At 38.9% G+C, this 13,009-nt stretch overlaps 3 protein-coding genes across 6 annotated transcripts; 1 reads left to right on the plus strand and 2 right to left on the minus strand.

The window, feature by feature from the left end:
- Positions 1-589: 589 nt before the first annotated feature.
- Positions 590-3,064, minus strand: tomm6 (translocase of outer mitochondrial membrane 6 homolog (yeast)). Of its 2 annotated transcripts, none has more exons than XM_034138613.1 (3): positions 2,887-3,044; positions 1,851-1,974; positions 590-1,653 (listed from the first exon to the last, which is right to left on the minus strand). In XM_034138613.1, the coding sequence occupies exon 3, from the start codon at positions 1,423-1,425 to the stop codon at positions 634-636; it is 792 nt and encodes a 263-aa protein (XP_033994504.1). In that variant the 5' UTR covers positions 1,426-1,653; positions 1,851-1,974; positions 2,887-3,044; the 3' UTR covers positions 590-633. The 2 variants fall into 2 exon arrangements, with proteins under 2 accessions (XP_033994504.1, XP_033994505.1); XM_034138614.1 differs by having other exon boundaries at positions 1,346-1,653; positions 2,887-3,064.
- Positions 3,065-3,075: 11 nt separating this feature from the next.
- On the plus strand, positions 3,076-8,898 carry LOC117489389 (ubiquinol-cytochrome-c reductase complex assembly factor 2). Its single transcript, XM_034138615.1, has 4 exons — positions 3,076-3,272; positions 5,550-5,624; positions 8,563-8,629; positions 8,714-8,898. The coding sequence occupies exons 1-4, from the start codon at positions 3,135-3,137 to the stop codon at positions 8,818-8,820; spliced, it is 387 nt and encodes a 128-aa protein (XP_033994506.1). The 5' UTR covers positions 3,076-3,134; the 3' UTR covers positions 8,821-8,898.
- Positions 8,899-10,121: 1,223 nt separating this feature from the next.
- tspo (translocator protein) lies at positions 10,122-12,359 on the minus strand. Of its 3 annotated transcripts, XM_034139571.1 has the most exons (5): positions 12,156-12,359; positions 11,584-11,654; positions 10,914-11,089; positions 10,492-10,630; positions 10,122-10,413 (listed from the first exon to the last, which is right to left on the minus strand). In XM_034139571.1, the coding sequence occupies exons 3-5, from the start codon at positions 11,084-11,086 to the stop codon at positions 10,231-10,233; spliced, it is 495 nt and encodes a 164-aa protein (XP_033995462.1). In that variant the 5' UTR covers positions 11,087-11,089; positions 11,584-11,654; positions 12,156-12,359; the 3' UTR covers positions 10,122-10,230. The 3 variants fall into 3 exon arrangements, with proteins under 3 accessions (XP_033995462.1, XP_033995461.1, XP_033995463.1); XM_034139570.1 differs by lacking the exon at positions 11,584-11,654 and having other exon boundaries at positions 12,156-12,355; XM_034139572.1 differs by lacking the exon at positions 12,156-12,359 and having other exon boundaries at positions 11,584-11,661.
- Between the last annotated feature and the right edge of the window lie 650 nt (positions 12,360-13,009).

The raw sequence follows: 13,009 nt of genomic DNA on the forward strand, positions 1-13,009 counted from the left end.
AACCAGAAATATGTCTATGTATTCGTGTGGCACAAGGTATCCTGTATGTTTCTAAAACTGGGATACTTTCATATTAAAAAAAGTGACGTTATAGATTGGTGCAGTGACGCGTCCTAAAACCCGGATCATAAATCCAATCGATAGATTTATGATTAGAAAATTATAAAAGTAGGGTAGACATGTGGAGATTATCCGACTGAACAAAACGTGATCCGTCTTTTAAATGTGTGTCAACCAGACCTTATTTCGAGCTATTTTCCAAAATCCTATGGAGAAATTGCATTGCTTTTTTGTCAAGGGAACCGGAAGAAGCTTACTTCCGGGTTTTAGGACGCGTCACTGCACCACTCTATAGAGTAGACCAATTGTTTTTATTAATAGCACCCCTCAAAAATCTTGTAAATGCCCCAAGTTAAGCAAATGTATCCCCGTCAATGTTTCGATTTTCCCACACAGAATGTAAGCTGTGTTTGTGTGTGTGTACTGTCTTGACCAGTGGTATTGGTTAAGCCAAGTTTGAATAACACCGACGTTAAGAACTAATCTGCTATTTTGATGGTTTAATGCAGTGATAAAGTAAAAACCCACATCATTTTTTAACTGTTTATTTTTAAGACAAACATCATGGTAGCATCACAAACAGACAGAGGGCAGAGTGACTGTAGATTGACAAACTGTAAGATCCTTAAAGACATTTTGCTGCTGAAATCTTTCTTGTAAAGACCGCTTCCAGTTTTCCAGGCTGGACTGCACCGCTTGGAGCAGGGCAGCCGGGACGCTGAAGGAGTAAAGACAACATCTGTGCCCGGAGGAGTCGCCCTGCCATGATGCTGACGCTGCAGTCACCATCAGGGGAGTCAGAGACAGGCAGTTCTCAAAGCTCTTCGTCTGATCAAACCAGTAAGTGACGGGGAAACCCAATAAAATACCAAACACTGTGCACAGGTTCCACTCCTCTGACTTCTCTCCAACATAACACGGTTTCTCAGCCTCCTTCAGTTGTTCTAACCTCTTTAGGAGGAGCAGTAAATCGTGTGTCAGGCTCCTCAGCTCTCCTCTGAGCGGGTCAGCGATGGTGGGCTCCTCCAGGGAGTGGCAGACGTCAATAACAGCTACATTGTTATCATGAATAATCTGTTCTACTTTTGCCCTGACAGTAAGAGGGTTAACAATGAGAGTGTTTCCATTTAAATCCAGTGTGAGAAGTGATTTAGAAACAAGCTGGGAACACTGCAAAGAGCTCAAATACTGCTGCAGCTGATCTGCACCGGCGCCGTTGCTGTCATACAACAAAGCAGGCTTCAATCCCAGATCAACAGCCAAGACCTGAGCCGCCAGGTCCAGACTCTGAGGGACGGAGAGAGATTTTCTACCAGCAGACAGATGTTTACGAGCTGCAGCAACAAAGAGCTCCTGAGTGGACATAGCTGCTGAAATCACCTCTCACAAGATTCAAATTTGAAAGTTAAAAAAAGAGCTATTTCACAATCTATGGGACAAAGTAAGGAGGTACTGATTCAACAATAACAAAAATAATCTACATACAGGTGAAGCTGATTTGGTTTGACAAGATGATTTGTTTTCAAAATAAAACTAGTAATGGAAAAGTCTGTTATTTAAATCCCTTCTTTCTTCTCTGTTGGTCCAAGGCGCCTAAAGGAACATATAGATTATGTTAATTACAAACACGCATCTCTTGAAGCTAATTATTTGTGACATCAGTTTGCATATGAAATATAACAATTGTAACTTTAAGCAGAGATTTTCATGATGGAAGAAGTGCACCTTAATACACATCATTTTGTAAACGTATCAACACATTCCTCTGTCTTTGATAAAGATGATCTCACCATTATCCTGGTTATAAGTTATGTAAGTTATGCCAAGGGCTGAGGAACCAGCAGGTCGAAATCGGAGAGGTTTCTCGCAACCCAGACACCCGCCACAAACAGACCCAGGTTGACCAGAAGATTCCTGAAAGATGAATATGATAAGACATGCACTGAGTTACAATTTATTCTTACAAGATTAAAGCTTTAAAAACACATTCATTTATAAATGCCATAGCTTGAACAGTACTGGGTATTTGCGGCAAAATAAAAAGATTATAAATCAGAATACAGTCACTAATTTGAAGATGAACCCAGAGAGATAATGTCTCACTGTAGATATAGAAACAGGGTACCTAAGATCGAAGTAATAAAGCATTTTAATATACTTCCCACAAAGAAATTATGTCAAATACCTTGTAATGTATCATATATTTAATGACTTAACCTTATTATGGGAACATTTCGTGATTGGTTTATTCAAAAACAAAATGAAAAGAAGATACATGTTATTTTTGAAATTGATAAAGGAGTTGGCAAGGTATTCATAAATACAATGATCTCCAACAATATGTTAAACTGCTTTCAAATTCAACTATGAGGCTATCAAGAAACGTACAAATGTGTTTGTTTTATAGTATCTTTATCTAGTGTCATATGCGACTGTATCTTTTGTTATTGTTATTTCTGTAAGCTGTCAACTGTATAGTGAATCTGTATCATGTTGAACAAATGAGTGGTAGTGCACCTAGTGGTACAGCTTTCCTTTAAAATACATTAAAAGTACCAGTCTACATACAGTAGGCTTGGAGCTTTCAGGTGGCCATGGTACTACTGGGTCCCTGGGGCTTTTCATACTAAGCTTACTTTACAACCCAGCCTTGGTCGGTATAAAACAGGCAAAAATAAAGCGGGTTGACTGGTCAAGAAACCCGAAGGCAGGGCTGGACGAGGCAAGGGCAAATCTCCCTGACGGACGCAGCGTGTGCTAACGTTAGCAACACGGCTAACGACCACACATTTAAACTCTTTTTTTTAAATATCCACATTATCTCACCTTCTGAAGTCGGTTCTGTCTGTTGCAAACTTACAAGCTGAACCGACCCACTCCACCACACTGGCGGTGGGACCTTTTTTAGCGCCTGCTCCGCTCATCTTGCAGATAACGTGCGGTGGAACGTAACGAGAGAAGCAGAAAAAGCAAGGGACACCGACACCAGGGGGAAGACTTTAGATGTAACACAAGAAGTACGGAGTGCGATAAAGCTCAAACTTCCCAAAGGCGATATTAATTAAAATCCAAAGATGTCTGCCACCAGGTACCGTCGGTTCCTGAAGCTGTGTGAGGAATGGCCCCGTGACGAGGGCAAGAAGGCCAGGGATTTGGGAACGTTTCTGCGGCAGAGAGTAGCTTCTGCCTTCCGTGAGGGTGAAAACACACAGGTTAGTTTTACTGACAAAAACACAGCAGGCTAAGCTAATTGGATAACAAGGCTAACCGCTGCCGACCTTGTCTGCACAGATCGTGGATTGAGCCTCTTTTTTGTATTTAACATTATACATGCAGCTTTGCAAGGCAATACTTATCTGGGCTTAAGTTTGTACCTCATCACATAACTTTGATAAGACGGCTAGAAAAGCTGTCATAATGTAAACAGTGTTGCATCAGTGATACAAGTACACTTTTGTGGTGAAGTTAGTTGGAGGCTGGACATTCGACAGACATTTACTCCAGTCTTCTTCCTCAGTTTCATCAGAGCCCTGCTCTTAACCTCAGGGTTCCATTTAGGAACCATCACCAAATTACAGACTCATAACCAATGTTATTTCCAAGTCCTCCTGGTTAACTTTCCCATATTGGTTCAAATGATGCTAAAAGGATTATGCTTAAATGTGTATAATGTGGCAAACCTTTTCTGTCATCAATTTGTTTATAAAACATATTTTAATATAATATAATTTCATTGTTTTCAATTGCAAGTAACCCAGTGACAAATCATTGCAAAATGGAGTAACTACACTGAACAAGTAGGACAGACCTCTTTTGATAGGACCTCACTGCTATTTGCATTTGATATGAAAAATGCTATGACAATTCAGCCGTTTCTTTATTGAAAAATATATTTCCTTTCAATAGCTTGGATATCTAGTGATCTAATTACTCCATATCAATGTAGAATTGTGTAACCACACAGGACAAGCAGGATCTTTTGTGAACATTAAATGCCTCTTTTTCAACATGTTCCATGTCATGTGACCCAATGGCTCCAGTTGAACACATCTTTTTATTTTTAGAATTTTAGTCCCTTTCCTATTTTTATTAATAAATGTTATTGAGATTAAGCATTTTTTTTGTTGACATTTCTGATACTTTTTCAGTAGTTTCCGTGTCATGTGACCTCAAATTAATACAGCTGTTAGTCAAATATCCAACCTAAAACCAACTTCACTGTGGTCTATTTCAAAGTACTTGTCCTTGTGACTATGCAAGGACAAGTACTCCAAGTGGTTAGCTATTATAAATACCTTGGTATCTGGCTTGATGATTGTCTTACTTTTAAACTTCACGTCACTAATCTGCTTAAAAAGCTGAGGGTTAGACTAGGTTTCTTTTTCAGAAACAAGTCCTGTTTCTCTTTTGAAGCCAGGAAAAGGCTAGTCACTGTGACCTTTTTACCTGTGCTAGACTATGGTGATTTGATCTACATGAATGCACCTGCCTATTGCCTGGAAAGGTTAGATGCCGCCTATCACAGTGCTCTGAGATTTGTTACTAACTGTAAAGCACTTACTCATCACTGTACCCTGTATGCCAAGGCAGGTCTGCCTTCACTTACTGTTCGGAGGCTCAGTCATTGGTACATGTTCATCTACAAAGCCATGCTGGGTAAACTACCTTCTTATATCTGCTCCTTGATCTCACGGAGAGTGGCAAGTAGCTATTGCCTGAGATCACAGGATGTGTTTTTATTACATGTGCAAAGTGCTAGGACTGTTTTAGGTGCTAAAGCTTTTATGTGCGCTGCTCCTCTAGCTTGGAACACTATGCAAAAAATATTGAAACTCAGCATTTTGATTCCCTTGCATCATTTTAAAGCACGACTGGATGAAATATTATTGGATACCTGTAAATGTAAATAGATGCTAATGTATACCCCTGTAATTATGTTGTGATGTCCTTTTTGTTTTCTGTTTGTTTTTATATGTGTAACTCAATGTACCGCAGGTCTCCCTTGTAAAAGAGATCGTTGATCTCAATGGGATTTTTAACCTGGATAAATAAAGGCTACAAACAAACAAACAAACAATACTACTAGCATTCATAGTTCTGTTTGGTTGTAACTTTAAAGTATATCCTTTATTTAATTTCATTAAAAATGTTTATACTTTGTATTCACCAAATTGATTATAATAATACTACTGATATCTGATCTTTTAAGTTAACACTTATAGTAGGACTACAAATAACTAATATTTTGATTATTGATCAGCTGATTATTTTCTAGATTGGTCTTATATTTTCAATTCACTGCTTTAGTGTTTTGCCAAAAAATGTTTTACATTGTACAAAATAACCCACATTTCATTGGTTTGCACTAATATCATTTATTGGTTAATTGTCTTGTAAAATGTATTTATACCAGCATTCTCATTGTTATCAATAATACATTGTTTTCCTAGCATTTGAAACTTGTCCAATTTATCCATGTTTCCCGCCAGATCTCAGATCCAGAGAAGTGTGACCAGATGTATGAAAGTTTGGCGCGCATTAACAGCAACTACTACAGACAACGAGTAAGTACAGTATAATTGATTCACAACTTCCAAAAAATGGTTATTTAAAATGCTTTTTTCCTTACAATATAACTTAAATATTGCTACTGAGAAACTATATTGCTCCAAAGTTGTGTCCACAATTATTGACTGATTTATCTACACATCCCAAAATAATCTACCAGTTTTAAATGTTGTTTAGTAAACCATTTTTATTTTGGCAAGTTTCTAAGAAATAAAACAACTGGTCTAAAAAATATATATTTTTGTAACAGGCATTTTGGATAACGGAGAGTTGACAACCAATTGAAAACATGTAGTACAAAGTGTTTCTGTGTGCAAGTCTAACATAATTTGTATTACCTTTGTCTTAGGTTCTCTTTATGATCATTTTCAAACATAAAAACTCCATATCTTAAACACACTTTACCTGAGGCCAGGGGGGTATACTACGAATCTAGTTCAACATATCCTGGATATGTTTTGAGTTATCCGGTTGACTAAATCCAAAAAAAAACGCTCTCGCTAAACGGTCCTACGACGCTGGCTATCAACTCGATCGCTCAAGCCAGCCGTGTCCTATCTAGTTAGGTGCGCGTTGACATAAAAGGGGTGGTATCTGGAGCATTCGACCAATCACAAACATGGACAAGCCGTGTACTGACAGCGCAGCGCGTCATATATTTCCTGAATGAAAAGTCAACTAATATTAGACAAATATGAAGACGTTAAACTTTAAACATCCATGACTTAAACACTTTATCCAGGATAAAAGCCACATAGTTGCAGCTGCAAGGTGAATAGGCTACAGCTGGTAAAAGAAAAAGTGTTTGAATGCGCACATTAACAGGTTTATGATATCACTGCCCCGTCTAAGACACGAGTGGATCTGACTTTAATTACATTTGACTCGAGTGTTTCGTCAACTTAATGTGTTGCTTAAAATAATAGTTCTGCATACAGTATGTGACACTGTAAGTGTTGCACGGCCAGATACGGCTCAAGAAGCTGACTCAAATAAGGAAATATATGATACATTATGATGTGATATCATGTGATATGAATGATAATGGGACACATCGCCGTCTGCACTCACAGTGCCGCGGACTGTATGCTACGTAATGTTACTTTGATCCGGTTACTTATGTTGTGGCAGATATTTAAGTAAGCTTTCTTAACGCTAATGTTATAATAGTCAGATTGCTCTGAAGATGGGAGGTGATATTCTATTCATTTTCACGTTCACACAGTCGGTGATTTTGTCCGGCCGTCTTTCCTGCAACGGCAGTTTAAACTGTATTTCCTTTCTCCTGTCATATGAATTGATCGCTTTAAACTCCGCACACTGAGCTCTGATTGGTCAGCAGGCAGTGCTTTTATCCTGGAACCTATCCTGCTCCGGAGGCTAGCCGTTCAGAATAAATTATCTCGCCTGCTAAAAAGTGAACCAGCTTCGTAGGACCGGAAACCCCTGAAGTTAGCTTGCTAAACGAAAATCTTGATTCGTAGTATACCCCCCTGTACTACGAAGCCGGATTTTCATAACCTGGATATGTTTGAGTTGGCTCAATCCAAAACATACGCGCTCTCGCTAAGCTGTACTACGACGCTGGTTATCAAGTGGATCGCTCAAGCCAGCCGTGTCCTATCTAGTTAGGTGCGCGTTCACATGAAAGGGGTGGTATTTGGAGCATTCGACCAATCTCAAACATGGACAAGCGTACTGACAGCGCAGCGTCATACTTCCTGAATGAAAAGTGAACTTTAATATTAGTCAAATATGAAGAAGTTAAACTTTAAACATCCATGACTTAAACACTTTATCCAAGCCACATAGCTGCACCTGCAAGGTGAATACAGCTGGTAAAAGAAAAAGTGTTTGAATGCGTACATTAACAGGTTTATGATATCACTGCCAAGACATGAGTGGATCTGACTTTAAATTACATTTGACTCGAGTGTTTCGTCAACTTAATGTGTTGCTTAAAATAATACTTCTGCATGCCTATGTGACACTGTGAGTGTTGCACGGCCAGATACGGCTCAAGAAGCTGACTCAAATAAGGAAATGTATGATACATTATGATGTGATATCATGTGATATGAATGATAATGGGACACATCGCCGTCTGCACTCACAGTGCCGCGGACTGTATGCTACGTAATGTTACTTTGATCCGGTTACTTATGTTGTGGCAGATATTTAAGTAAGCTTTCTTAACGCTAATGTTATAATAGTCAGATTGCTCTGAAGATGGGAGGGGATATTCTATTAATGTTCACGTTCACACAGTCAGTTGATTTTTGCCGACCGTCTTTCCTGCAACGGCAGTTTTTCTGTATTTCCTCTATCCTGTAATATGACTTGATAGCTTTAAACTCCGCACACGGAGCTCTGATTGGTCAGCAGGCGGTGCTTTCACTGAGTTGATCTCTTAGCCTGCAACCTAACCTCCTCCCGAGGAGGTTAGCCGCTCAGCATAAGTTACCATGGAGATCTAGCCCGCTAAAAAGAGAACCAGCGTCGTAGGACCGGAAAGCCCGAGTTTTCCCTGAAGTCAGCCGGCTAAGCGAAAATCCGGCTTCGTAGTACAGGCCTCAGGTTTAATGCCAAACTATACAGCATCTATAAATAAACAATGTTCTTGTCTGAAGACATCTGTCTGTAACATGAAGTGTATCAGCTGAGGAAACATGTTTCTGTGATCTTCGAGACTATAAAGAAAAACCTGTGGCTTTTAGCATTTATTCTTTGATGAGGATAATAAAATACTTTATGATTAGTCCAGAGGTTGTTACGTGTTACCAATACCTTGGATATAGACCATAGGCACATTAAAAAATACTCCTTTCAAAAAAGACATTTATGATTATTACATTATGAGTGTGTATTTCTGGGTGAAACCTTTATGTATCCAACCTACCCTTATTTTATGCAAACATGTCTTTATCTTCTCAGTTTCCTCGTGTAAGAGACACAAGCTTTACTGGCGTTACGGTTGAAGAATGTAAATTGCTTTTGTCAGGTAAGAATCCACAATATCGCATTTATCTTTATAACTAATTATGAAAGACATTTTTATTACAGTTAACTTTATATTTACTTACAGGAAATCTGCACCAGATGGACGAGGAAAAAAAGGGATTGTGGAAGAAACTATTGGAGAGATTTTCCAAATCCCCCGAAGACGTTCCAGAGAAAGCCCCTGAAAAATAACTTCCCTTAATCTTTTCTGACTGTTCCTTTCTTGTCTCATGCATGTATAATAAATAAATCTTATTGTTCATATCTTTATGGATTCTTATGTTGTTTTTACTATCCATGTTGTTCGTTATTACAAACGTTTAACTATGCAGATGGTAATGGTTTCACATTTGAAGGGATCAAAACACTTCAACAAGAAAGTCTCTCCAAAAACATAAATAACATTCTAAATACTTTTAAATAGATACATCATTTCTACTTTCATCAAGAAAGTTTGTCTGTTCATTTTCTTTTGTTTGTTCACATGTGTTAGTTTTTTAAATCTTTTATTAGTTGTGGCCCTTGTACTAAATTGTTTTTTCCGCCTTGTTAAGGATGTTCTTTGCTTTTTCATTATTTTCTCATGCCCTACAGAATACACTTAAAGGAAAAAATTGCAAATGTATCCTATAATTGTCTCCAACTTTTAGTCGTGGACTGGGTAACAAATTTGGGAACAAATCTCAACACCAATGACTAAGTATGTTATTTAAGGATCACGCCTATTTTTAGGCAATAGCATAGGTCTCAGATACAAATACATAAAAAACATGTCTATGAAGTGTTTTGCTCAAAATACCAAACAGATCACCCATTCTAGCCATGCCTCATATCCCTCTATTTCACTTCCTGTTTCAAAAGTGCAGATTTTGGGTATAAAGCTTTAATAAAGAAAGAAATGATAATAAAAGAGGGGCGGAGCTTATGCCTGCTCATGCGGGAGATTCTACCGGCAGATACTGCCGTGATGAAACGCCATATCATGGATTATCAAGGATTATTTCTGAAACAGTATGGAACTCAAAGGCTTTCTCTCTTGCCGGTTATACCACAAGGTGAGTTCCTTTTTATTTCCTGCTTCTTCACACACATGCTTAGCGATGCTAATGTAAACACCGACCATATTACGTCCAAAACAGTCGGGCATTGTTTCTGATAGTGCTGTGTGTCTGCATTGCCGATTTGACGAAATATCGGACGCAAATCTGGATCAGCTCCGTTGTACCCCCGTTTTTAGAGATTTGGGTACGGAGGAAAAGAGAGGGTTTTATTTTCTGACGCTGCGTGAGTTCCCTGACACACCGGGGACTCATATTTATGTATAAAAGTCATAAAAAAGTGCATTTTGCATGATAGGTCCCCTTTAAAGTGTCTGAGGAAAAGCTTGGTGCTCAAAACATTACACAGCAGCATTTAAAGCCTCCAAGCTTTAAAAAATAAATAAATAAAATGTTGTTGGCCTGTTGTGCGAGAAGGAATGTATTCAAGAGTGATAGATTGGATATAAATCTTTATTTTTAATTGAGTTATAGCAGTTACAACACAAATCTCTTAATCATGAATGAATACAAACAAAAGCCCTTTTTTTCAAATAAAAAAAAGCTACTCCTCTCTGTTGTCCTTATCCTCTCTGTTGTCTCTCCATATGCGGTAGTTGAGGCAGGTGGCGAGGCACAGCCAGGCCAGGTAGGGGGCCATCAGCAGAGTGGCCGTTCTGCTGATAGGATACCAAGACACCATGGTGGCCCCCACGGTCCCAGTGAGAAGCACAATGTCTACGAGTGCCTATATGGGCAGAGAGAGGGCCGTTGAGCTGTTATCTCGCAGTGTAAAGAAATAATTACATTTATGTGTGAAACTTACCAATTTCAGCTTATGTGCACCAAAGAAGATGGGAGTCCAGATCCAGTTGAGAGCAAGCTGCAGCCCATAAAGTCCCAGAGGAACCAGCGCTTCCTCAGTGAAACCGCCCAGCTCCTTCCACACCAGGTAGGAGCTATACCTACATAACATGTAAAAACTGTTATTAAGATACAATGTTATTTGAGGGTTTTTAAACACGGGAAAAGTAGGCGATTGACTCCTTAAACATTGCCAGTATAGACAAGTATGCCCTATGTTAATTTGGTTAGTCACTTTCGACTTCACAGACGTGCAGACTAGCACTGGAAGACTAGTTTGAAAAGTGGAAAGAGTAACAAAGACAGGTTTTGGTGGGCAAGGAGCTTGAAAGACTGCAGCTGTGGATCTGAGAGACTGTAGGAGTCTGTCAACGCGATGCTTACCCCATGCCTGTGTACAGACAGGTCCACACTACAGGGAATGCAGCATTTGGTGGGCGCCATGAGGGTTTCTTCAGGGTTGGGTACCAGCTCTTCACCTCTTTGCGTGTGATGAAACCGCCGTAAAGCCCCCCCAGGTGCGGCAGGGCGGTCATCCCAAGCATGGGCAGCCACATGTTCTGTGATAAGAACGGGAAAACATTATGGACACACTGAAAGCACCAAAGAGTTGAGGAGAACTGCAGAGTCAGGTGATAATACTCTTTGGGAAACCATTCACATACAAGTGTTTACGTGATCCATTGTTAATATGAGAGATACTGTATGTTACAGATGCTTTAAACCCTCAAATACCTATATCAGTATCTGCCTCAGTAATCCAAAATTGGTGCTTAAGGTATTAGGTACCTTTAGGACAATTAAGGTCATTTTTTTGTCAGTTATTACTGCAAGCAGACTTTCTTGAAAAATCCCTGTCCTAAAAAGCATAACGTCCAATGGCATATAAACATAACAACATGTACAATTGCAGTCATACACCTAGGTTTATAAGCCGTAGAAAACAGGTACAGATATGGCAGTTTAGCAAAACTTGACAGAGCTACATGACTGGCAGTTTACCCAATACAAAAAGCCTTTTAAGTACATTAATGTGTGTATAAACTCAAATTACCTATCTTCCATCTTTACTAGCAATGTCATTCAGCTCTAAGCTTCTTCAGGTAACTTTAAGCAGATCATCTTCTAATTCTGCCAGTGTTTGCAGCAGTGCAGTGGAATGCATAGCAATTTCAACATCATCCTTCAAACGCGTTTTCTGTGTGATTCAAAATCACATGATGTTAACACATTTTGAATTTTGTTTCCTGAAGTTTATTTTCATGCTGCCTTAAAGGAAAACGTTGGCTAATTAAGGTGTAAAACTGCAACCATTAACCTAGATTCAATCAAACAGTTAACATCTTTATATATACAGTCTATGATTAACATGCATGGTTGTTTGGCAACACTTTACAGAGTCACGACTGAGGGTCAACATGCGACAAAATATCCGAATGTTTCAGAACAACAGCAAGACATGCTAACGTAGGTTTAAAGCAAACCGGTAGTGTTTTCGCTTTGTAGGAGTCATAATGTCACAGGACTGATAAGCTCTAGCTAACGTTAGGTCAAATATGCAGTTTAATAAGATTGTAGTGTCATTTACGTCGTCTTGTTTGTAGGTTGATATAACAAGCTACTCACCTCTCACTCAGTTGCCTTCTCCTCAGCACAGCAAAGCTAATGTATTATTTTATCGGACTAACGTTGACTTATACTATACACTGACAGTGAACACCTCATGCATGCTGCTGTATTGTGATATTAGTTTGTGTAGCAGGCTGGGCTGTGTGTTATCTTATCAGTGGGGTCAGTGTTGCTGACACTCCCCGTGCAAAGACAAACACCGTGACGTCACAGTGTGGTATTGGTCGAGAGGACGAGAGAGAAGATTGACGGTTGGTGGTGAAGTGTTTCGGTAGCTAAATAATTAAGTTGTAGAAAGTCCAAATAAGGTCACATAACACACTAGCTTACCGTCCTTCCTCTTCGACCGGTTACACAATTACAAAAAAAGTTACAAAACACACACCCAACTGGTCTGGATACCGGGATGGACAGCAAAGATTATGAAAGCGTCGAGATAGTTCCGGGGTGTTCTTTTCATGGGTAGATTTTTGTTCCAGTGTGTACTAAGTTTATCTCAGGTTACTATGGAAAGCTTTAATAAAATATGCCTCTTGCTAGTAACATTTAAAAATATGTTAAAATAGTAAGCAAACGTACAAACATGTGAGGTCACTAGAATGATAATTCTTCACAAAACTATAGTGGAAAAGGTATCATGAATTTGAATTTCTTAAGGCCTATTCTATAAAGAAAAAATGGACATAACAATTAGAACAAGAAAACTGGGCATATCCTGCTAAAGAAATAGACAAGACTATTTGTATAATTTTAATTATTATAACAAAAGTTATGTAAGTATATTACACAATTCGTGTAGGATACATAATAGCCTCCAGTTTCCCCCACTTGTGTTACACAAGTGCTTCACA

The sequence above is a fragment of the Trematomus bernacchii genome, unplaced genomic scaffold, assembly GCF_902827165.1.
Source record: "Trematomus bernacchii unplaced genomic scaffold, fTreBer1.1, whole genome shotgun sequence".
In the NCBI taxonomy this organism is placed as follows: Eukaryota; Metazoa; Chordata; class Actinopteri; order Perciformes; family Nototheniidae; genus Trematomus; species Trematomus bernacchii.

Bases quoted from the DNA above. Each gene is read 5' to 3' on its own strand.
- tomm6 (XM_034138613.1), bottom strand. From the start codon at position 1,425: ATGTCCACTCAGGAGCTCTTTGTTGCTGCAGCTCGTAAACATCTGTCT.
- LOC117489389 (XM_034138615.1), top strand. From the start codon at position 3,135: ATGTCTGCCACCAGGTACCGTCGGTTCCTGAAGCTGTGTGAGGAATGG. The intron at 3,273-5,549 runs GTTAGTTTTACT...GTTTCCCGCCAG, and splicing joins GTGAGGGTGAAAACACACAG to ATCTCAGATCCAGAGAAGTG. The intron at 5,625-8,562 runs GTAAGTACAGTA...TTATCTTCTCAG, and splicing joins GCAACTACTACAGACAACGA to TTTCCTCGTGTAAGAGACAC.
- tspo (XM_034139571.1), bottom strand. From the start codon at position 11,086: ATGTGGCTGCCCATGCTTGGGATGACCGCCCTGCCGCACCTGGGGGGG. The intron at 10,631-10,913 runs GTAAGCATCGCG...CATGTTATGTAG, and splicing joins TGTCTGTACACAGGCATGGG to GTATAGCTCCTACCTGGTGT. The intron at 10,414-10,491 runs GTAAGTTTCACA...CTGCCCATATAG, and splicing joins GTGCACATAAGCTGAAATTG to GCACTCGTAGACATTGTGCT.